The following is a 24,579-nucleotide window of genomic DNA, read 5'->3' as shown; positions in this document are numbered from 1 at the left end:
AAGGTATGTTCATCATCATCTTATGTCATTATCATATTAAGGTGTTTTTAGTCGATCTATGCGATCTTGGATAGAAATTTCATTAGGATGATTATTTTTCAAGATAAAACTCATGATTCCTAATATTTCTTTTTATGGTAATTTTCATCTGGACCCCCTGAGGTTTGGTCCAGGTCACTTTTAGTCCAGTTTAAGTTTTCTTTTGCATATGGCTCCCTTGTGGTTTCATAAAATGATTAAATAAGGACAAGTATAACAGAAACTGTTAATTTAATAATTTTTGTGACGAAAATGCCCTTTTTCCAATTTATTTGTATTAGTTTTTTTTCTTTCTTCTTAATAAGTTATTTTATTTTATTCAAAGAAAAAATGTAAAAATTTCATTATTGATAGTGAAAGGAGTCTCTCCGTCTTCTTCATCGTTGGCCAAGAACTCAACCCTGCTCAGCCCTTGTTGTAGCTGACTTTGAAAGCTCTAGACACGAAGCAGAAGAAGAGCCCTTTGAAAAGAAATTTCCAAGATTTCATAAATAATGGTTTTTTAATCTCTCACTTTACATCTAATAGTTTCCAGTATCTCATTTTCATCTTCTGCGTTTGTGGGTGAGAGAGAGAAGAGGAGAAATGAAGCCTGGTGTGTGGGATGTGTTGCCATTTGCAGTGATGATGATGGTAGAATGTGCCGAAGTAGGCATAACCACTCTCAGCAAAGCAGCCATGTCAAAGGGGATGAGCAAGTTCGTCTTCATCGTCTATTATAACGCACTTGGCACTCTCATCCTTCTTCCTTCTTTCCTCCTCCGTAAGTCTCTCCCCGTCTTTCACCAATTCCTCTCAGTTTCTTTCTCCTCTTTTTTGTTTTTATCCTGAAACATAAACGGTAACTAACAATGGATCTATTTCCTTTTTCTCTTTTAATGAATGAATCTGCAGAAACTAACGCCCTCCACTCACCTTCTCCATCCTCTGTAGATTCTTCTTGTTGGGTTTCATCGGGTAAGCCCAACAACTGCTATTTTTTATTCTTTTAATTCAAATCTTGAAGCAGTCAAGTGGGTTTGCTTAGATTTCCCTTTTAATTTAGGGGTATTCGATGAACATTAGATTGAATTGAAGCTAGAAATTATGGTTGTGATTAATTGCAGGATATGCTTGAGGTAGATCTTTGCGTTTGGTGGAAAAAGCTTGAGTTCTCCGACTCTGGCATTAGCATTGGGAAATCTTATTCCAGCCATCACTTTCGTTCTTGCCGTCATTTTCAGGTTTTGGGTTTTAAAATTTTTGAGATTTCTTTTCAAAGGACTTTTCTTCTGCTTCGTCTTTGAAGCTTTCGAAGTCAGTTGCAACAAGGTTGAGCAACGGCTGAGTTCTTGGCCGACAAAGGAGAAGACGGAGAGACTCCTTTCACTATCAATAATGAAATTTTTACATTCTTTCTTTGAATAAAAGAAAGAAACTTATTTAAAAAAAAAAAAAAACTAAAACAAATAAATTGGAGAAAGGGTATTTTCGTCACAAAAATTGTTAAATTAACAGTTTCTGTTAAACTTATCATTATTTAACCATTTCATGAAACCACAGGGGAGCCATATGCAAAAGAAAACTCAAACTAGACTAAAAGTGACTTGGACCAAACCTCAGGGGGTTCAGATGAAAATTACCCTTCTTTTTATTACCCCTGCTATTATCCATCAATGCCCTTTGCATCCTCTATTGAGTTTGGAATTATAAAGACCAATATTTTTTTCCAAGAATAAACTTTGTTCTTATGAGCTAATATACTCATAAAAACATGTTTGAATATTTCTATCCAAGATCAAGAAGAAACTTTGTTCTTATGAGCTGATATACTCATAAAAACATGTTTGAATATTTCTATCCAAGATCGCATAGATCGACTAAAAACACCTTAGTATGATAATGACACAATATGATGATGAACATACCTTTCTATGGTTCTATTGGAGACGAAGCGCAACGGACTTCTTTATGTCTCCCATTAGGAACAAACTTGAGGTGGAAGTTGATTCTATGATCAACTTGATGCTGGATCTTCTCCTCTAAACTCCTCCCTGTTCACTGGCTTGATGGTATATCCTTTCTGACTAAGCAGATGTGATTGTGATTTGGGTTAGAGGAGGGACCTAGCATCCTTTATATAGGTAAATCCGTTAGATCGTCCATCAAGATCTAACGGTCCCTATTAGCCCACAATAGCCAGTCTATATAAGAATTTTTAGTAACCATATATTATCCATATCAGACCAATAAGAAACCAAATCAAAGTGTAACACACTCGATAAAGCCCATCTTATGTAGAATATTTAATTAATATTCTAACACACCAATCATTAAACAAACCACCAGTCGATTTCTCTACATGTTTACATCCCACACACCCCACAAAATGTGCTTCCACTCACTTCACATTCTTCTTCACCAATTTCAAATGATTAACCATCACAAACAACCCCTACAATATCATCGCCAACCATATCAATGGCAAATCCAACCCAAGATGTAAATCAATCCCCACCTCAACTATCTCCAACAATAGACCAACCACAGCCCCAACCATCTTATCCTATGATTATTAGGAGTAAGACCAATTATGCCAAACCAAAAACCCCTCTCTCTTTACTCACTATTAAACCCAATACCTCAAACCTTTCTTACCACCATCTCCAACATCCCAACTAAACCTAAAACGTTCAAATCAGCCTCAAAAGACCCAAAGTGGATTGATGCAATGTAACAAGAATACAAAGCCTTGATAGACAATCAGACTTGGAACGTGATGCCTTATACCAAGGGTATGAATATTGTAGGCTGTAAAGATCAAGACAAAAAGTGATGGTTCCATTGAGAGATACAAGGCATGATTAGTTGCCAAGGGGTTCAGCCAACAGGCATGAGTGGACTTTCATGAAACATTTAGTCCAGTTGTAAAGCCAACCACCATTCGAACAGTATTAACTGTTGCACTCTTAAAGTCATGGCCAATACATCAACTTGATGTGAAAGATGCCTTCTTGAATGACAACTTAGCAGAAGATGTTTACATGGAACAACCACAGGGGATTGTTTCCACATCTAAACCAACACATGTTTGTCATCTACAAAAGCAATTTATGGTCTCAAGCAAGCTCCACGAGCTTGGTTTCACAGATTCAAAACATACCTACAAGGAGAAGGTTTCAAGCAAAGCGTGGCATATTCTTCCATGTTTACACGCAGAACCCAATGTACAATGACAGTATTGCTGTTATATGTAGATGATATAATATTGACAGGAGCCAATGAAGCTACAATTCAAGAGGTTATTCAAAGCTTGAGCAAAGAATTTGTAATGACAGATTTGTGACACTTGCATTACTTCTTGGGAATTGAGGCTAATCGAAGTTCAGCTGATTTTTTACTCACTCAAAGTAAATACTCCATTGATTTGTTGAAGTCTACAGGAATGGAGACTTCAAAGCCATGCACAACCCCAATTGCAGTTGAAACAAAGTTATCATCAATAACAGGTTATCCCTACCTGATCCAACACCATATAACAATTAGTAAGAGCCTTACAATATCTGACAATCACTAGACCAGATATCTCCTATGCAGTCAATCAAGTGTGTCAGTTCATGTAATCTCCCACAGAAGATCATCTATAAGCAGCAAAACGTATTTTACGTTATGTCAAGCATACAATTGGTGCTGGTGTTCTCTTGAAACCAACCAAACTTTATTTCATAACTGCTTACACTGATGCAGATTGGGCAGGATGCCCAGACACATGCCGATCAACTAGTGGGTTTTGCACTTTTCTTGGGGATAACTTATCATGGTCTTCCAATAAACAACCTACATTATCTAGATCAAGTACGAAAGTTGAGTATAAATCCCTTGCCGTCACAACATCTGAGTTATTATGGCTTTCTTATGTTCTACGTGATTTGCAAGTACAACTTCCAGGAGGAATGAAAGTTTATTGTGATAATGTGTTTGCAACACAAATGACTGCAACTCTAGTATTACATGCTCGCACGAAACATATAGAAGTGGACTATCGTTTTGTCCGAGACTTGGACCATAAAAGTGCACTTTGTTTGGTCAAATGATCAAATGGCAAATTATTTACTAAGGGCTTAACATTACAAGCTTTCTTCAAGCATAGAGACAAACTCTTGCACCTGCCAATGCAAAGTTTGAGGGGGGGGGGGATGAAAGACCATAACGGATTTGTTATGGTTTGGATTTGATTTTTGAATTCAAGTTTTTAATTTTGAATTCAGATTTGAATATTGTAAACGACTCTTGTACAACATCCATGTTTATTTATAAATACATAAGACTTGCTCATCAAGGTAAGTAACCTACTTATCAAAATTAGAGTTTTTCTCTGAATTGTTTCATGAGATTTTATCACTTTCACAAAAATCCTTTGTGAAGAAAATTATTGAGAAGTTTGGTAAGTGTAAGGAAAATGCGGTTTCCACTCCATTGGATCACATTTTAAATTATCTTCCAATGATAGCCCAAAGACGAAAGCTAAAAGGAGTAAGATGTCAAATTGTCTTTTTACAAGTCTAGTTGGAAGCTTAATGTTTCTAATGGTGTGCACTAGGCCGAGTATTGTTCATGCAGTTGGTGTGTTGAGTAGGTTCATGACAAATCGCGAAAAGAGGCACTGTGAAGCTGCAAAATGGGTGCTTCGATATTGGAGAGGCACAAGTGACTACTCTATCAAATTTAACAAAGGTGGAGAACAAATTCAAGGCTATATTGATACTAGTTATTGTGACGATCGTGATAAGGGATGATCAACAATGGGGTATATTTTTAAGTATGCCAATGGTCCAATAAGTTAGATGTCTAAGCTTCAAGCAACAATGGAATTGTCAACTACCGAAGCGAAATACATGGCAGTAACGGAAGCTTGCAAGCGGTGTGGCTTCAAGGTTTGATAGGTGAGATTGATATTGAGTCAAAAGGCATACATTTGTTTTGTAATGATATGAGTACAATTTACTTGGCCAATTTCAAAAAATGCATGAGATTCTTCACACTCACTCTTTTGTTTTTTTTGGCAGAAGATTCTCACACTCAAGGCGATCAATGTGGAAACCACATCAAGGCTAAGTTTTTAGGAAGATCTGTAGCCCTATCGATCAGCTTTGGCACATTTTGATTTCGCCAGCGATATTGGACGACTTGTAATGGTGAATATTCCATAAAGTAGCAATGATTCAAAAGTAAGAGTGTTCTAGGTCAAAGAAGCAATTGGCTTTCCGACAGCAAGATCTGCGTAGAATCAAAGGAAGATAGCGAGGAATCAATGACAGGGATTTCTCTCAGGGAGGGCCGAATCCAATCGAGGGACCTGTTCCTATATATATAATTTTAAAAGAGTAAAATAAAAAATATAATTTGCACTTAAGACCCCGTAATTTGATTTATGACAGTTGGATCCACATTGTACACGTTACCAAATCATGACTGTCCACTGCTGCAAAATGAAAACGCTAGAATGATCCAAACCTTTCTAGATTTTCTTTTGCAACAAAGGCGCTCTATATAGAAGGAAGGTGAGGTTCACAATTACTCCAGTAATTCTCTTTTGCTATCCTCCAAGTTCCAAAGATTCAACAGTTGATCAATGCTCTTAATTCTAAAGTCCCTACTTCTGTTGATATTTTGAATATTGTAGAGGATATCATCCACATTTCTTCTTATTTTATGGATTGTAGTTTTCACTTTGTTCCTAGGGGATGCAACACTGTTGCTCATTCTCTAGCTGGGAAGGCAGTTACCTTAACAGGGAGGACTAACTGGCCAAATTCCACTACTTGGTTGTTGGATCTTTGTAATTCTGACACCTTGTCATTTCCCTGTTCTTTGAAATGAATGTTGGTTTACCAAAAAAAAAAAAAAAAAAAAAAAAAAAGTTCCAAAGATTCAAAGTTAAATTTAACGGTTCAAAAAATGCGGATATACTTGTAAATATAATTTTTCGTCTTTACATTCAAGATTTTATAGTTATCGAATTTACAAATCAAGGCCTTTGCTTACCGACTCTTAATCCATACAGTGTTCCTTCAACTTCTCTAAGTCGGTCTTCTTCTTCTAATGCTTCTTCCTCTGAGTTTATGGTTTAAACTTTTTTTTTCCCGTTAACTAGTTTTGTTCGATTTCTTGTCCGTTGCTTTGCTCCGTGAAAAGTGAAAAACACGATTGGCGAAGAACCGAATCCCTCTCGTCCTCAGTAGATCCAACGAGATTATCTGCAAAAGGAGGCTCCGATCAAAAGTGACAGAGTAACCCTCAATCACTTCTGGAGACAGAGAGGAGGAGGCAGAAACCCTAGATTACCAAGCGGAAGTGACAGAGAGAAAGAGGGAGGAAACTCCATTGCACGGTTGGAGAAATAAAGATGGAGACCCAATCCGATGGTAACGACGACATCGCATCCCTTAAAGAGAAGCGCCAGCAACTTGAAGCTCTTATTGCAACCCGACGCCTCGCTCAGCAAGAACTCGTCGCTTCTTTACGAAATATCGCTCCCGACATAGTTTCTTCTCTTGATCTCTCGCTCAAAGTAGTGTACGCCTTCAATGGCCGCCAATACACTCCATCCCCAATCCCTAAACCCAAACCGAATCCTAGCATCGGGAAAACGAGGGTCTTGGTTCAGGATATTGACCGAAGCCGTCCTATCAAGGAGTTGCCAGAAAGTTCTCAGCAGCAGCAACTGGAATTGAGTTCCAGAGATGGAAATCAAATTCAACCGCCGGTGACAGGTGGAGCTGATAGGAATGGTACTGTTTTGCGGATGGGAGGAGCAATGCCTCGGCCAATGCCGGATGTGTGGGTTGGACCTACTGAACCCCATTTAGCCGGACTATCGCCTGCGTTTCCGGCTGCCGGACCTCAGTTTATGGGCCCGAGGGGTGGCCCTAGAATGGGGATGATGGGACTCCCCAGAGGGATGGGAGTTTCTCCCCTCCACAGACCACCACTGGGGAGCCCAAATTCTGCTGCACCTTTGAGGCCTAGAACCGAAGAGGAAGAAATGAAAGATCTTGAAGCATTGTTGAATAGGAAGTCCTTCAAGGAGTTACAAAAGTCGAAGACGGGGGAGGAGCTTCTGGACCTCATCCACCGTCCCACTGCCAAGGAAACTGCCGTAGCCGCCAAGGTTTGGAATTCTGGCTTTCATGTTGTAGTCTTAATTGTTCAAGCTATTCTGTACTTGAGTAATGAACTAGTTCAGTACTGGCAGTCTGTCATGATGTTACGACTTCCTTGCTGACTCATATAAGATGGAACACTGACGGACACCAACTCCTTGCCCATCCCAACTCCCCCAGCATACACACACTCACAAAATAAGAAGAAGAAAACTTATTGGACTAAACAACCAACACCGCCCTCCCCCTTCCCAATTTTTGATATCCTTTTCACTGCTTCGTCTCTTGTAAAATAACAAAGTGGTGGTTGCTCCTTATATCCTTCTTTCAAAAGTTCGAGTCTGCTTTCCCAATACAACACAAGTCATCTTGGCTTTCTTTTACGCTCTTTTAGTGTTCATCTTGCGCTATATCAGTCTTTTTTTTTCCGGTAGAATTGCGCTATATCAGTCTTAATACACTGATAAGAGCATGACTAGATTTATTTTGTTGTCCATCGTTATGTTTCGTTCTATTGTAAATGTAAAATCTATTATGTGAATTCTGTAGCTTCCATGTCCTTAATCTGGAAGAACTAAGAAATATATGTCTCGCAGAATCTGCTAATACTCGTACCTTTATGTCATTCGTCATCTGTGAAGTTTTGGTTATGTACTTGTACCATTTAAGTCATTATGGAAGATTACATTTCATTACCCAATTTTCTCCCATGCCCTAACATATTTTTCTTCCTTTCCCCAAGGATTATCTTATATTGTTGTTGTGCACCTCTGTTTAGTTCAAAACCAAAGGTGGTTCTCAACTGAAGGAGTACTGCTCTGCTTTGACCAAAGAAGATTGCCGGCGTCAATCTGCATCTTACATGGCATGCGAGAAGGTTGGTGAGAGTAGACTTGCTAGTGTTTTCATTGCACAGATTTGTTTGGTGGCATGGATGTTCACATTGCTATGACTAAAGCTCCTTTTTTGCTATTGATATTCAATTATTCACACCCTCCCTCTCACTCGGAAGGAAAAAAAAACGTAACTATTCATCCTAAAAAATTGGAACCTTGCATTGTATGACCTAAATTTGATGTATCTTATGGTAGTTAGTTCACTCTAAGGTACTTTGGTGATTTAATGGGCTTAAAGCAATTGTATTAGTATGGACAACAGATTTGGCCTTGACAGCTTGGCATGTCTTGAAGTTTCTCCCGACACATTTCTGGATAATTTCATTTATCTTTGGATTTGATTGTAGTTCTGTTCAACCTTTATAGTTTATGAGTGAGATTCTATTATATACAGATCATTTAATTTCTGGGAGCATTGGTTATTGTTGATGCTCCAGTGCTGCAATTGGGATAATCTCAGTTTCAGTTTTCCTTCTCACAGTATGTTGTTTTTATTATACTATTTGATTGTTCAGGTTCATTTCCGGCGCATTATTGCTCTACATACTGACACCAATTTAGGGGATTGCTCATTTCTGGATACTTGTCGGCACATGAAGGTAGTGTACCAGCATCACCGACCTTAACCCCCTCCCTGTGCACGACAGGCGTTGCTCTTGCTTATAATTCTGTTTATCAGAGGAATTGTACTGATTTGTTATTCTGTGGACAGACATGTAAATATGTTCACTATGAGCTTGACCCAACACCAGATATTCCAGCTATGATGATGGGGACTGCTGCTGTCCCACCTCCCAAACAATTAAAACCTCAGCGGGCTGAATATTGTTCAGAGGTAGAGCTTGGTGAGCCACAATGGATTAACTGTGATATCCGTACATTTAGAATGGACATTTTGGGGCAGTTTGGAGTTATCATGGCAGATCCCCCATGGGATATTCATATGGAGTTGCCCTATGGCACAATGGCTGATGATGAAATGCGCAATCTCAATGTTCCTGCCCTGCAGACAGATGGTTTAATTTTTCTCTGGGTAACCGGTCGTGCAATGGAGCTTGGACGAGAGTGGTATTTGCTCAACTTTGACTGTCTCAGTATCTTGCAACTAGTATATGAAATTATGGTTTGTTTCTATAATTTTAACCAAGCAATAAGTTGTGAATGCTTGGAGATTAATTGTTCTACCAAAAAGGTGCAACAAACCAATTACTAGTTCACTCAAAACACCAACTCCCCCCCTTTTTTGTGAGTATAATATAGGCTGCTATAGGAGCATACTATTTTATGGGTGAGGGTTCTCTGTGAAAACATCGTGGAGTTGCTTGATAATAAGGTCCGGCAGAACTGTTTCATGCTCCTATTGGTCATGCCGCTTGAATTTTCTTCATTGCTTTATTAATTCCCACAGGATGGTATCCCGGTTCACATGAAAGGATCCTTTGGCTGTCCTTTCCTCTTGTCTTACCGCACCCCTCAAAGTTCTTTCTTCTTTTTTTCTTCCTTCAATATAACCTATCATTGCAGATCTGTCCACTTATTTGCGTCAAAGACTCTTCATAGACTAATCATCACAAGCTGTCCCCAACCCAAAAAGGAAGGAATGATATTTCTCAGGATGGCCAGCAAGTAGAATGTTATATGCAGTGTGATTTTTAAATTGCATTTTGATTATATATAATATCTTACCATGGCATAAAGTTCATTTAAGCTCACCACATCTTGATCATCTTCTGTCAGTTTGGAGCTTTGGGGATACAAGCGGGTGGAGGAGATCATTTGGGTGAAAACCAATCAACTTCAGCGGATTATCAGAACAGGGCGTACAGGACATTGGCTGAATCACAGTAAGGAACATTGCCTTGTCGGCATTAAGGGAGATCCAGAGGTAAACCGGAATATTGACACAGATGTCATCGTTGCAGAGGTTCGAGAGACAAGTCGTAAACCGGATGAGGTAACTGGTATCTTCTTCTTCTTCCTTCCTTCTTTTTTTCTTTCTTTCTTTTTTTTTTTCTTCTTTTTTTTTCTTTCAATCATTACTTTCCCTTGCCACCTTTGAGGCTTCAAGTGGCTCTCCGCTCTTTTCCTGCAGCTGCAATGTTAAAGCCATTACCCAGTTATCCTTGTTATCTGTTGATGGTTGTCCTTATTATGAACTTACTTGACCCATTTGATGTAACTTACAAGCTAAAAATATATGCTTGGCATATATGCAGATGTATCCTCTTCTTGAGAGGATAAGCCCAAGAACAAGAAAGCTGGAGTTGTTTGCACGAATGCACAACACACAGGCAGGGTATGTTTATAGTTTCTGATTTCTATTTTTAGAATTTCGAGTTTCTCAGTGTTCAGGATTCTATGGAATGAGTGGAACTGGCATTTGATTTGGTCAAATTATAACGTCAAATCCAATTGAAACAGGTGGATGTCTCTTGGTAATCAATTGAACGGAGTTCGGTTGGTTGATGAAGGGCTCCGAGCAAGATTCAAGGCTGCGTACCCAGATGTTGAGGTGCAACCAGCATCCCCTCCTCGGAGTTCCGCAATGGAACTGGACTTGAGCAGCAGTCAATCAAGGAGCCCATTTGCAGGAATGGAATCAAAGACCATGCTGCAGTATGCAGAGCCCCCTGGCGCAGAACCCTTTGCCTCTGGAGAGAAGCCAATATCCACGGATGTTAAAATGGTTGATTTGTCTTAATGGATGGTGTTATGGTTGTCATAAGAAAATGTATCATTTCCCCATGGTCTTTTTTCTTCACAACAGTATATTAATGCTCTAGTTGGATCCTTTTTCTTTAGGGCGTTTTTGGTATCAATTCACATTCTCATTTTTTTCATAATTTTTTATTTTTGTTTTTGTCTTTTTGCTATCTATTTTGTTTTAAAAAAAATAGAAAAAACTTCATAATCCAAGTAGACTTTAGTCTATTATCGATTATGGGCAGAAAGCTCATTCCATTAGTTTTTGCGCAAAATCACTTAAAAGTCTGATTCAAGTGTAGTGTATAATAGTAAAATGCATTCTTTCTCTGTGAACCTTGTGTTTTCTCTTTTGTTTCATTCCAAAACCCTCAATGTATTGTCACAACTCTGTACTTATATCCTTTTTCTTGAAGCTTCTCAAAATCTGCTTGCAGTACACCTCAGTTTGATGGATCTCTACAAGTTTCTTCAGGTACTTCATTCCTTCTCTTGATCTCATGATATTTTCCATTTTCCTTCTTCTTGAAGCTTCTCAAAATCTGCTTGTGTTCCTCTTTTTCTTCTTTCTAAATTTTACTGCAAAAGTATATATAATGTTTTGTTTTCTACTTCTTTACTTGATTGATGCTGCTCTCTGTTTTTGAATCTGATTTTGATATCAATGCCATGTTATGTATAGATTTTGGGGCTTTATTTTTCCTTATGTCCCTCAACATCTTTCCATCCGATCACTTTTTTGGTTTATCTCTTTCTGGTTGTCTAAACATCTTACATTTCCTGTACTTTTAACTGGAAGATTCAGTGAGCTGCTGTTTCCTTTGGATACAACTTGGAGTTCTTCCTCTTAATGTCACTGGTCCTGCAGCCATGTCTATTGTTGTATGGGTGATTTAGTTGGGAACTTCCCCTTTGTAGCCCTCCTGCAAAGGACCATTGGATATTTCCATTATAAAGGGCGTACCCAGTGTCGAAGCTCCCACACTGTGGGGTCTGGGAAAGGACTTTCTAGGCAGCCTTACCCCTGCTTTTTGCAGAGAGGCTGATTTGAACCCGTGACATCCAGCACACAATGGAGAGACTCCACATTGGATATTTCCATTATAAAGGGAAAAATCTATCAAAACTATTTCTCAGAAGTTGTGTCTACATTCTTCCATTCAATTGGTAATGATTTGTTGTGGTGGAAGACTATTTCGAACTTACCCTGTAGTCGTTGCTTTCTGTACCTGTTGTGTAATGCTGTTGGCTGCTTTCTTGTGCAGTATTTTACTTTTTCCTAATGTATGATATGATGATAATCTGGGTTACTTTGTAGTGGAAAATACCTTTAAGTGCCTGTCCTCACCTTCCAAGGCAGCTTCTCGAAAAAGATATCGGTGATAACCACCGAAGACCTTGTACTGCATCAGGTGGTCAACTTTCCATGGGACTTAATAATGTTGTTATAACTGTTCCTTGTCCTGATCAAGAGGATGGATAAGAATGGAGTAAATGAACAGGGATACAAGAGGGTTCTTCCAAACCCTAGAATGCAACTTAAGCATCTCCTTGGCCTTCTCTTTGGTCTTGAGGCTATAGTCCACCTGCAGCAACAAACACAACTTGGAAGCAACCCCAACTTGCAACATCTCCTGAAGAACACATGAAGTCCCACAGAACCTCGATATGGAGGACAATATTTTTACTCCTCTATGAGTGGCCACTTGTGAAACCCTAAGTATCTTCTTGGACACCACAACAATTCCAGCTCCATGACCTAACAACTCCGCTCTCCCTTCTGCGCATCCACACAGTTGATCCAACACCACCAACACCGTCTCAGAATCTCTCTTCTCTGTTGTCTGTAGGAGTATCTCGATCAACACCGAAACTGCACCAGCTTCCATGGCTTTGATCCTGTTTTGACTCCATTGACAGAGCTCAACTATGATCTGCAATGAAGCCCTGGATGCCTGCTGCAAGATCTGGTTACGCAAAACGTTCATGAGCTGAACAAAATGTTCTACTCGCAAGGTCATCAGGCAATTCGGATCAGACACCTCGAACATGGATTTAAGAAGCAATGTAGAGTAAGTACGTGATGAGTTACTCCCATGTTGCAAAACCCACATCAAGGTCTCAATGAATTCACCATTTTTGCCAATAAGTTTCTTGAGTCCAACCTCTGATATCTGCAGACGCTGAAGCTTCATCACTGGCTCCACATCTCGCGCTTGAACTCCTGCTTAATACAATTGAAGCCAAGAACTCAACTGCACCTGCAGATTCTAGACATCTCCGGTTCCTCTCGCTTTCGTTGGCGATGGAACAGAGACTCTGGAGGCATCTCATTCTATGTTGAACAACCTTACCTTCTTTAAGAAGTTTGATGATCTGGGCTTCACAAACTGGAGTCTGTGGTCTTGGGATTCGTTGCCTTTGGAAGCATTGAGAGTGCACCATGCTTGGATCAATCGTCCAAGGGCGTGTTTGGGGTCAGATCAGTATCTGTCAATAAGGGTTGTCTGGTAACTAGGCAAGTGCTGTTGTTGTCAGAGAGAATCCATCTCTCTATGAACTTCCGATTGTAGTTATCCCCGAAGGTAGAGTCACTGGATCTTTCATGATTTCCAAAGAGATTGGACAAATAAAATAGGATGGAACATCAACTTCATGCATCTTGAACTTGACGAATGAATCAAGACCGGGTAAGTCATTGATGCATACATACATTATAAAGCAAATACTCTCTCGATAAACTAAGACTTACGGATGCCAAACATCATATTAAAGAGACACATATTATTACTTTTCAGACAAATGCACATCAATTAAAGGAATTAATTGGAAACTTCGAATGAGATTAAAAGAGACTCATTGTCAATTTCAAGCTTTTTCTGGCTTGCAAAAACAAGAGGTAGAGAAAAACGAAACAGGCAAAATAAGGCAAAAAATAAGAACACAATATCATAATGATCAAATTCGACTTCCGTCAAGTGCAGCAAAGCAGCCGGGAATCCTTGAGATCGAGAGAGATTGAAAGAGATCAATAGAGGTCTGTCGACCAACAACCTTGTATTGAAGCCCTTGCTCTGTCTTCCCAATTTGTGAGAGGAGATTGAGAGAGATCGATTTAATAAAATAATTTAAATCTTCCTAATTCGTCATAGGAAGAGATTGAGAGAGTTTGGGAGAGATCGAGAGAGATTTTTTTTTGGTAAATAGATCGAGTGAGATTGGGAGAGGAGATTGAGAGTGAACAAGAGAGTTTAAAACATGATTAACATAGGAACATTATATAATATAGCAATATTATGTAATATATATATATATATCATACTACTATAATAAAAGCATGTACTCTACCTTTTTCGCAAATCTTTTTCCGTCCTTTTCTGTCCCTATCATTGTTCTAAATACCAATAATGTTGTACTATTTGCTATTTCTTTACTTATTTTTACAAGGATAATTTAGACATTTTAGTCATTAATTATTATTAATTTATCATTAATTTTAATCCCTTTCTTAATTTCTCTCTCGATTTATCTCTCGACCTCTTTTAATCTCGCTCAAAGTCTGTCACTCTCTATACCCTCTCCCTATCAAACTCTCTCTGAATCTCTCTCTAAATCACCACTCTCTCTAAATCTCTCTACGACCTCTCTCAATCTCTCTCAAAGTCTGTCGCTCTCTATACCCCTCTCCCTCTCGAACTCTCTCTCTGAATCTCTCTCGATCTCTCTCAATCTTTCTTTTCCCCGTTCGTCTGATTTTTCTCTTTCATCTAATTTTTCCAAACTCCCAACTTTCGATTATTGCAGAATTTACCTCTGCAGAAGTTCAGTTAAAGTAATAACTGAAGAGATATTCTGCACCTTCCGCTGAATCAAAGGTAAGAGCTTCTTGAAGTAAACCCTTGCACAGTTCAAGTTCTTCTTTTGGTATATTATTGTTAACGCATGTGCACAGAAAAGCAAGCTATAATGGGTGAGGTGGGTTGCCTTCTTCTTCTCTCTTCCTCTCAATTTTGAAATTTGAATTTGATGTTCAGTTATATTCGAAGAATTTATTGGGTTTCTATGTATTAGTTTTCTCATTGCAGAAAGATAATCAGAAACCGAACGATGGTGATAAGCCTAACAATGGTGAGAAGAAGGAGATGGGGGAAGAAAGAAGATGTATCGATAATGGCGATTTTGAAGGTTGACATGCATATTGCAAAGGATGTGCCAAGAAAATAAACGGATGTCAAGGGTTTTCAAGGTATTAATCCACTCTCTGTACCATTTGCAGTGTTCATCTTCTACATTTTTTTTGAATTTCAATTCCGTTGAAATTCAACAATTTGCTGAAGAGTTTCTTATTAGCTCTTCGAATTTGTTGCAGAACTCGAAATTTGGATTCTTTTGAATGTTTTCACTGATTTATTGACTTATGGATTCGCAAAACCGAGAATTAACATTATCTTATCTTCTGATACAGCATTAACATTATTTGCTAACATTATCACTGATACGGTTAACATTATTTACTAACATTGTTACGTTAACATCATCTTATCTTATGGAAATTCGGTTAACATTATTTACTAACATTATTACGTTAACATTATCTTATGTTATGGAAATTTGGATTCTTTTGATACGGTTTTCACTGATTTATTGACTTCTGGATTCGTTGGGGGCGGACATATAGAGGGGCCAAGGGATTTTTTTAAAATAATGTTAATTCTCTTATTTTTCATAATTTTCTCAGTTTTTTCTCTTCCTACATGTGAAATGTTACTATTTGGCCGGATTCACATCGTCTGCAATTCCTTTCCCTGCAATTCCCTGTAATTCCCTCTCAAGATTGTGCCACATGGTATTAGATAATCCAACGGTCACCAATTCTAAATCCACCCATATATTCCTCTCTCTTCTCTCTCTTCCCCAAAAAGGAAAATCCTGAATCCGTCTCTCAGTGTCTCCTCCGTGCGAAATTCTATAAAAGCCCCTCTTCACGGTCTCTCTCACTATTCGCGGTCGATCTTTTCTTCTTCAGGAAATTCGGTGTAAAAACCCCTTAACCTTCAAGGGAGAAGGAATTCCTATTGATCGAACAAGGATCACCGATGTGTGAGAACTAAACTGAAAGAGATGATGAACGGTTTCAGTGCTTGAAAGAATTGATCACTTCAGATTGCAGGGAAGGAATGAGAGGTAAGAGGCCTTGAAGCAACTTCAGAAAAGCTTGACAGAGCTTCATCAGATCTTTCTTGATATGGTTGTTATGGTTGAGAAACAAGGCAAACAGATAAACGACATAGAACAGAATGTAGCCCATGCAGGTGACTTAGTCAATAGCCGAACGAAGAAACTCATTGACACTTACAAGATGAAGCGAAAGAGAAGATGGGTACACTTGGTCTGGGTTTTTCTGTTGGTTATTGTTTTGGTGTGCTTCATTATATCTCTCTGTTCTTAAGGAAACAACGTTTTTACCTGTTTGCCGGTCTTTCATTTTAAGGCTTTTGTTTTTTTCTTTTTCTTTCCCCCTTGCAGTGAGGGATTTCTTCCGTAGATACATCCAATAGATTGTCTCTCCTGGGTGATTTTTCTTTTTGGCTTTAAATGCTCACTGTGTTTCTATAGTTCCTTCCATCAACTAATCCAAATTTGTTTCATCATCAGCTTTTCCTCTCTTTGAGTTTCAACCGAACTGAACTGGCCTTTGCTTTAAGTGCCTTCAACTTAAACCAAGCTTTCCTTCGCACAGAGGAGACACCAAGAAACAGAAAAATCGGGAGGAGGGAGGAATTTATGGTGGGTTTAGAATTGGGTGACCGATGGATTATCTAATGCTACGTGGCACAATCTTAAGAGGGAATTACAGGGAATTGCCCCAAATATTGAGAACAATTTTTAAAGGTAAAATAATGGGCATAAATGTCATTTCAAATTGTCTTCTCTTTCTATAAACGTGGGTTAAGAAAATTTTTGAAAAAAAAAATCTTTTTTGGTATTCAAAATTTTATTCCTAATTAAAAACTAACTTCTCAATCCCTATTTATTCTCTCCTCTCTTTTCTCTCATCTTTTCTTCCTAATTATTCTCTTCTCTTTCTATAAAAGTGGGTTAAGGAAATTTAAAAAAAAAGAATCTTATTATGTATTCAAAATTTTATTCCTAATTAAAAACTAACTCGTCAATCCTTATTTTTTCTCTCTTATCTCCTTTCTCCTTCTTTTCTTCCTATTTATTATCTTCCCTTTCTATATGCGTGGGTTAAGAAAATTTGGAAAACATTATACTCTACAATTGTGTACTCTTTCTCAATTTATTTATCTTTCTCTTTTTCTCCTTTTTTTAATTTTTTATTATTCTTTGTATATGATTTTATATTCTATGTTTCTTTATTTCTTCACTGCCCGTAGTTGGGATTGAGGATATACTCTATGATTTTATATTCAAAATTTATTGATGATGAGATTGGGATTGAGGATATAATCTTGAGATTCTAGCTCAGATTAAAACCATGGCTTTCGATAAGACTGGAACGATTACAAGAGGAGAATTTGTAGTTACAGATTTCAGAACTCTCTCATGATGTTAGCCTCAACACATTGATTTACTGGTACAATCCAATCTCCTTCATTGCGACCAAAATAAGTTTCTTCTTTTTTCCACTCTTTATATAAAGCTATTGGATGTTTTGAACTTTGAAGGATTTCAAGCGTTGAGAGTAAATCAAGTCACCCAATGGCAGTTGCTCTTGTTGACTATGCAAGGTCTAATTCCATCCAACCAAAACCAGAAAATGTCATAGAATTTGAAAATTTTCCAGGAGAAGGGATATTTGGAGAAATTGATGGGAAAATCATTCCTCCTGTGAACCAAAAAATTGCAAGGAGAGCTGGTAGTGAGACAGGTAAGAACATCGATCCACTCTTGTTTTTAATTTTTAAAATTTCAAGCAAATCATATATGCACTCCTTAAGTGTACAAACTATAACATTTGTAACATTCAAATTTGCAAACTATTATGTTTGTAACATTCAAGTTGATTATAATATGGCCAGCTACAGAAATTTCCAGTTCCAGTAGGAGAATGTGATACCGTTAATGGAGGGGCAACACAGTTGGATTTATTTACTTACATTGATGAGAGCTACTGATGTTATGATTGCTGGAAAGATCACAGTTGTGGCAGGGTATGGAGATGTCGGCAAGGGATATGCTTCCGCTCTCAAGCAGGCTGGTGCACGTGTCACTGTGACTGAGATTGACACCCTCTGTTCCCTTCAAGCTTTGATGGAAGGCTTCAATGTCCTGACCCTTGAAGATATGCTTTCGGAAGCTGACATCTTCGTTACCACTATACTGGGCACAGGGATATACTCTATGATTTTATATCAAGCTCTAGATATTTTATAAATCACGTGCCCAGTATTTGAGATTAATCCTTATGTATAACCGCATAACTACGTGCCCAAATGTAGCTGAAAGTTATGATTACCTTGTTTTGTGGAATGTGTTTTATACTACTATTATAAAAGCATGTACTCTACCTTTTTTGCAAATATATTTTTGTCCTTTTTTTTTTTTTTTTTCAAATTTATAGTTGCTTCAATTTTTTTCTTTCAATTTTTTTCCCATATATCACATGTTTTTTTACTAGTGTATATATATATATATATACTAGTAAAGTTGCATGTGCAAATGCATGTGGTAACATCTGTCAGATATAATAGCCCAGAAATAGCTCCCTTTCCATGTTAACTACCAATTAATTTGACTGTTATCTTAGGGTTTTCATAGGTTTTCAACAATGAGTGATAATGACATACACAATATATAATAAACTAAGTTCTAAACAACTAAGGCAGGGGCTAGGGAGATATCAACTCAGCAAAGTAGAATAATATTATAAATAAAATATTGGAATCAAATGACAGTTGGGTAGAAGCCACATGATTTGCCAAATGATGATACAAATCTTCTCCACCCACTCCCATGGTCCACCCACTTTTTCTTCTCACAACCCACCTATTTTAAGCCACCGAGGCCCCCGCCTGTGTCAGGTGGACTATGAGAGAGAAAAATTGGGTGGACGGGTGTAGTGAGTGATGAGGATTTAGACTCGCTAAATGATCAACAACATTATTCCCTTCTTTCTTAATATGTGAGAGATGGATATTATCATAAGGATGCTACAAGTAATCTTGAGTGATGGATGATACTTCCATTTCTCCAGTAGGGTTGTTCTGATTCTTCATGAGATCAATAACTTTCGAATTATTGCCTTCAATTTGAGATCGAGAGAGATTTTTTTTTTTGGTAAATAGATCGAGTGAGATTGGGAGAGGAGATTGAGAGTGAACAAGAGAGTTTAAAACATGATTAACATAGGAACATTATATAATATAGCAATATTATGTAATATATATACTAGTAAAGTTGCATGTGCAAATGCACGTGGTAACATCTGTCAGATATAATAGCCCAGAAATAGCTCCCTTTCCATGTTAACTACCAATTAATTTGACTGTTATCTTAGGGTTTTCATAGGTTTTCAACAATGAGTGATAATGACATACACAATATATAATAAACTAAGTTCTAAACAACTAAGGCAGGGGCTAGGGAGATACCAACTCAGCAAAGTAGAATAATATTATAAATAAAATATTGGAATCAAATGACAGTTGGGTAGAAGCCCCATGATTTGCCAAATGATGATACAAATCTTCTCCACCCACTCCCATGGTCCACCCACTTTTTCTTCTCACAACCCACCTATTTTAGGCCACCGAGGCCCCCGCCTGTGTCAGGTGGACTATGAGAGAGAAAAATTGGGTGGACGGGTGTAGTGAGTGATGAGGATTTAGACTCGCTAAATGATCAACAACATTATTCCCTTCTTTCTTAATATGTGAGAGATGGATATTATCATAAGGATGCTACAAGTAATCTTGAGTGATGGATGATACTTCCATTTCTCCAGTAGGGTTGTTCTGATTCTTCATGAGATCAATAACTTTCGAATTATCGCCTTCAATGATGACTTTAGAAAGATTCAACTCTTTGACCCATAAAAGAGCTTTAAAAATTGTCTTTGTTTCTGCTTGTGATACAGATTGGGAGCCACATCCTTCATGAAAAGAAAGGATCATTCGGCTTGTTGTGTCTCTAAGAATACCACTGAATCCTGCCTTGCTTGAGCTTGAGTCAATTTGAGTTCTGAATCCATTAACATTAAAGTTGACCCATCCTTCCCTTGAGGGCTCCCATCCAATCAATGGTACCTCTTCTGGTGGAGCAGCAGCTGATGGTTCCCTGAAACTCCCTTGCAGACTATTTTGCCAAGTGAAATAATCTTCTCTAGGCTGATTGAAACCATAACTTTTCCTTTGTCATCACTTCATGAAACACTGTTCAAATATGGATGCCTAAACATAGCAGGGCAAGTAAACTTAAAAGACATTTCCTAAATTTTAAGCAATAAGGAAGAAGAAACATTGAGTTGGTTAAGGTCATGCCGCCTCCTCCTTCAAGATAGTGCGTTCTCTTCATGCCATGAACCTATAGTCCAATCTCTCTCTCTCCCTCTCTCTATTTCTCCGTCTCAGAGACTCTCTCTGCATCATCTTTTCTCCTTCACGAAACCATGGCTAGAGGCTCGAAGAGAAAATTGAATCACAAAGAAGAAAGCAAATCTCCTGAAGAGCTTCCAAAAGAATCTACCAAAGCTTCCAGCAGAGGAAAACGAGTTAAAGCTCCTGTTGCTCGTAAAACTGAAGCTGAACCTTAATACTTTCGCGGGAAGCGCAATCTGGTTGTCTATTTCTCCTTTCCCCTTCTTTAACCCCATTTTCAAATCGTATTTCTTCTATTCTAATAAACGAGTCTTAAGGTTTAAATTATTAGGGCTTTGCTTCATGTACTGAGGTTTCGCTTTCTCCATCACTATTTCGTGTGGTGGAGTTATATTTCTTGCAATTTCCCCCTTGAAGCTGCTGTTTTCTTTTGATTTCGAGTACTTTCAATAGAATTCTAGGGGAACCAGTTGCTACGACTTGGAAGTTGCTTATTTCGGACTTTCGTTTTAGTAAATTTGCATTTGGAGCTCTGATGTATATCCAGCAGCTCAGTCTTTCGTGCTTGTGTGTTTCTTTTCTTCGACCTTCATTGTTTCTTCAGTTTTAGTTGCAACCGATCCTCAACTGCATCAGATTGGCTGTGCAGATGGTGAATTTACCTGTTATATAGTTAAATTAGTTGGACATTGACTTTGTTTTCTCTTTCATTGATCCAAAGTTGGTTTCCGTTTTGTAGGAAGATTTGTGGCAAGCTGCATTTCCTGTAGGGACAGAGGTCTGACTGGAACTTTATTAGTCTTCTTTTATTACTGTTACTACTTAATTCACATCAAGTCCTCATTTTGTTTTTATATTATTATTTCTTCCAATTTTATAGTTTGGACAACATGACTCAGAAATAATTTTGATCTATAAATTGCAGTGGGATCAACTGGACTCCTTTTATAAGCTCAACTGGGATCTTTCAAACTTGGAAGTGAGTGCAATTTTTTTGGATAATGTACATTAGTGTTTGGCTTATTTCCCCCTTCAACCTCAACTTCAAAGAAATATGCATAGACATTAAATATGTAGCCAATGATCCTGGTCATTGGCGAAGGAGTTTTCTTTCGAATACAAAAAAGCTACTTAAAAGTTGTAGGCACTGAAAGTTCTCAATTTTCATCGAAATGCATTTGAAGAGGGTGGAGTGCTTCGTGGGGAGAAAGTTTACCTCTTCAACTGTACAGAACGTAAGTGTCTTATATGCTTTCTATCCCTTTCATTTTTATTTACCTAGAACATATCGTTGTAAACCAGAGGTACATGTTTCTGATATCTGATTAGAAATTCTGTTTTTATGTTTGATGTTCAGTTTGTTCCTTTTCATGGTACATTTCTCAGAAATTCACGTCCAGATATATGATTTTACTCGATCTTCTTCTTACTAATCTTGTTTTTGAAATAACACATATATCTGGCCTTTCAGCTCAATTGGTCAGCATCAAGGGTGAAATAAAGTAATCTGCATCCCTGTTATAGTGGCAGTAAGTGCGTTCATCTGCTAATTTCACCATAGTAAGACTTCTCCGTATGATTCATACTCAAGTCTGACTGGTAACACCTTTTCATCTCCTGGCAGCAACTCTAATGGCAGAAGGCGAAGACACGCATCTCTCACACCTTCTCCACTGCCCTCTCGATTTGGTGCCATGGATGCGCCTCCAACCCCATCAACTACTCAAAGTAGGAGGTCTACGAGGAACGCGCCCAATAACATCTTTTCTTCAGAAAAATGAGAAAATCATAAAAGTAGCCTTTTCAGCCACAACTTGCTGTCATTGTGTTGTTGAATTAGGCCTGAAATATCCTTATCTTGTCCGTTCTCTCATACTCCATTATGAGTAGGATCATCAAAGTTTTGTAGTTGTCAAGGCATAGCCTAGGCATCTAGGCACTTTTTTGGGTCCAAGGTGAGAAACACACCTTCTGCCCTTGTGACACATTTTACAGGTTTTCAACACTTCATGAGTTTATGTTGATTTATGTTTATTGCTTTGTTTTTTGTGAATATTATTTTCTTAAATCCTTTGATACGATTGTCATATGTTGGTTTTCCTCTATTAAGTCATTATTTAGCTTAATTTAATAATATTTCATTTCTATGGCTTCTGTGTTGTGTTTAAATGCTTATTACTACATTACATATGTTGCATACCTCCGTGGATGTCTTATTGCCTGTGCGTTTCTCCAGTGCCTTGGGTCACCTAGCCACTACATGCATATTTTCTTTCTGTGATTGATGTACTCCCACCAATATAGGCATTCACGGGAAGAAAACAAATTACTTTTTCGGTTTCCCCATTGTCATCAGTTTCAGGTTTTTTTGGTTCATATGATATTTTTTGATACGTCCATGTTTTCATGATAATTGTCATGATTTTTATTCACATGGTTTTTGATTGGTCTTGCATTCTCATTACAGGTTTGGACAACTTCAGGCTGTTGATCTTCAGAATATAGAGCCTGCACTTAGGGAAGGTATGGAGCAGCCACCTTTTCCATATATTATACATGATGACTTCAAGTTATGTAAAACTGTCCCCTTGTGATGGTGCCTCCTGTCAGACTTAGAACATATTCTTTTCAAAGTTGTAATTTGATACTGATTGCCCATTTGCCCCATGTAATTGCATTTACATTAGGTCCTGATGTGAAAACCAGGTTTGTGGATAAAGCAGATTGTGAGGTTATAGGAGACACCAGATGAGATCCCCGAGGGAGGAACACCTCATACTGTGAGCTTGTTGATGCATGATAAACTCGTGGATGCTGGAAAGCCAGGTGACAGAGTTGAGGTAGGGCAGCAGATTGGAACTTTATGGGATTCATGTCGATTATATAAATTTTCCTCTTAACCATCAAGCCTTAATTTGTCCTCCAGGTCACTGAGATTTGCAGGGCAACGAGCGTTAGAGTGTGGCCAGCACACACAGCTGTAAAATCTTTATTCAAGGTACATATTATAACCCTACTAAAAATTATTACTAGAGTTAACGGCAGAAAATGTTACTAAGATTTACAGAGTTTATCCACTGATGGCAGACATACATTGATTGTTTTCAGCTAAAGAAGACTGATAAATCAAGGATGCGAGCTGACGATCCTATGGATATTGACAATGGATCTCGCAACAGTGATGAGGACTTCCTGGTTGACAATGAGCAAAAGGTAGATTGGTTATCACTCTCCCCCCTCCCCAATCATATTTAGTGATATAATTCTTTTCTTATTGACTGCTAATACTTGTTCTTGTGATTTCCAGGTAGAGCAATTGAAAGAGCTTGCAAAGCAGCCAGAAATCTACGACAGCCTAACAAAATCCCTTGCACCAAGCATATGGGAACTGGATGACGTAAAAAAGGGCCTTCTTTGCCAGGTTGTTCGGCTGAACTTCTTCCGCTTGCATGTTTCTTGCTACGGTTAATTTCTGTGCTTCATTTCATTCAGAATTGCACTGATGTTGTAGATTGCTATCATTTCTTCAGTTGTTTGGTGGGAATGCTTTGAAGCTGCCTTCTGGAGCTAGCTTTTGTGGTGACATCAATATACTTCTTGTTGGTAACCTTAGAACCAGTAAGTCTTAGCTGCTTCAATACATACACAAACTTGCACCCCGTGGCATTTACACCAGCGGAAGAGGAAGTTTTGCAGTTGGTTTGACTGCATATGTCGCCAAAGACCCCAAAACAGGTGAAACCGTATGATATCTCAATAGGAATTTTTGTATTATTTATGAGCGGTATTAAATTCAAAATGGGCTTCTAACATCATTTTAAAAACCTGAGTGGGGCCTTGGTGCTAAGTGACAAAGGCATATGCTGCATAGATGAATTTGATAAAATGTCTGATAGTGCACGGAGCATGCTACATGAGGTTGGTTATCTACTTTTCCTTCGTCATCACTTCATGAAACACTGTTCAAATATGGATGCCTGAATAGGAAAAAAATTCCTAGAGAGATATTTTGGCTTGCTTTGTTTTTTGATTGCAATAGTTGCAGTTTTTCAAATGGTTTCCTTTAACCCTTCCATATGAACTGCATTTTTGCGTACCACTCTCAATTCTGACACTTTTTATTACCGGAACTTAACCTGAATACCTGATCCTTGAATGAGTTGATACTTTGATGTCGGAATCGGCTTTTCTATTTAGAGACAAAAATAGAAGAAAAGAATTGGAGTTCTCATCAGAAGT

At 38.1% G+C, this 24,579-nt stretch overlaps 1 protein-coding gene and 1 pseudogene across 4 annotated transcripts; one reads left to right on the top strand and one right to left on the bottom strand.

Moving 5' to 3' along the window:
* Positions 1–6,031: 6,031 nt before the first annotated feature.
* Positions 6,032–23,136, top strand: LOC149025408 (putative N(6)-adenosine-methyltransferase MT-A70-like). 4 transcript variants are annotated; one of them, XM_089145639.1, is made up of 14 exons: positions 6,032–7,189; positions 7,960–8,058; positions 8,593–8,676; positions 8,790–9,145; positions 9,815–10,031; positions 10,294–10,373; positions 10,499–14,755; positions 14,852–15,026; positions 21,080–21,118; positions 21,266–21,319; positions 21,525–21,575; positions 21,812–21,869; positions 21,965–22,863; positions 23,047–23,136. In XM_089145639.1, exons 1-7 carry the CDS (start codon positions 6,425–6,427, stop codon positions 10,776–10,778), a joined length of 1,881 nt encoding a protein of 626 aa, XP_089001765.1. In that variant the 5' UTR covers positions 6,032–6,424; the 3' UTR covers positions 10,779–14,755; positions 14,852–15,026; positions 21,080–21,118; positions 21,266–21,319; positions 21,525–21,575; positions 21,812–21,869; positions 21,965–22,863; positions 23,047–23,136. The 4 variants fall into 4 exon arrangements, with proteins under 4 accessions (XP_089001765.1, XP_089001767.1, XP_089001766.1 ...); XM_089145641.1 differs by having other exon boundaries at positions 10,499–15,026; positions 21,965–22,295; positions 22,808–22,863; XM_089145640.1 differs by lacking the exon at positions 14,852–15,026 and having other exon boundaries at positions 10,499–11,255.
* Positions 12,248–13,441, bottom strand: LOC149025409 (E3 ubiquitin-protein ligase PUB23 pseudogene; annotated as a pseudogene).
* Positions 23,137–24,579: the final 1,443 nt, after the last annotated feature.

This window comes from Hakea prostrata, chromosome 2 (genome assembly GCF_041222555.1).
Source record: "Hakea prostrata isolate BN-2017 chromosome 2, UWA_Hpros_2, whole genome shotgun sequence".
Taxonomy (NCBI): Eukaryota; Viridiplantae; Streptophyta; class Magnoliopsida; order Proteales; family Proteaceae; genus Hakea; species Hakea prostrata.
Note: the sequence above shows the minus strand (reverse complement) of the source record. Positions and strands in the feature narration are given on the sequence as shown.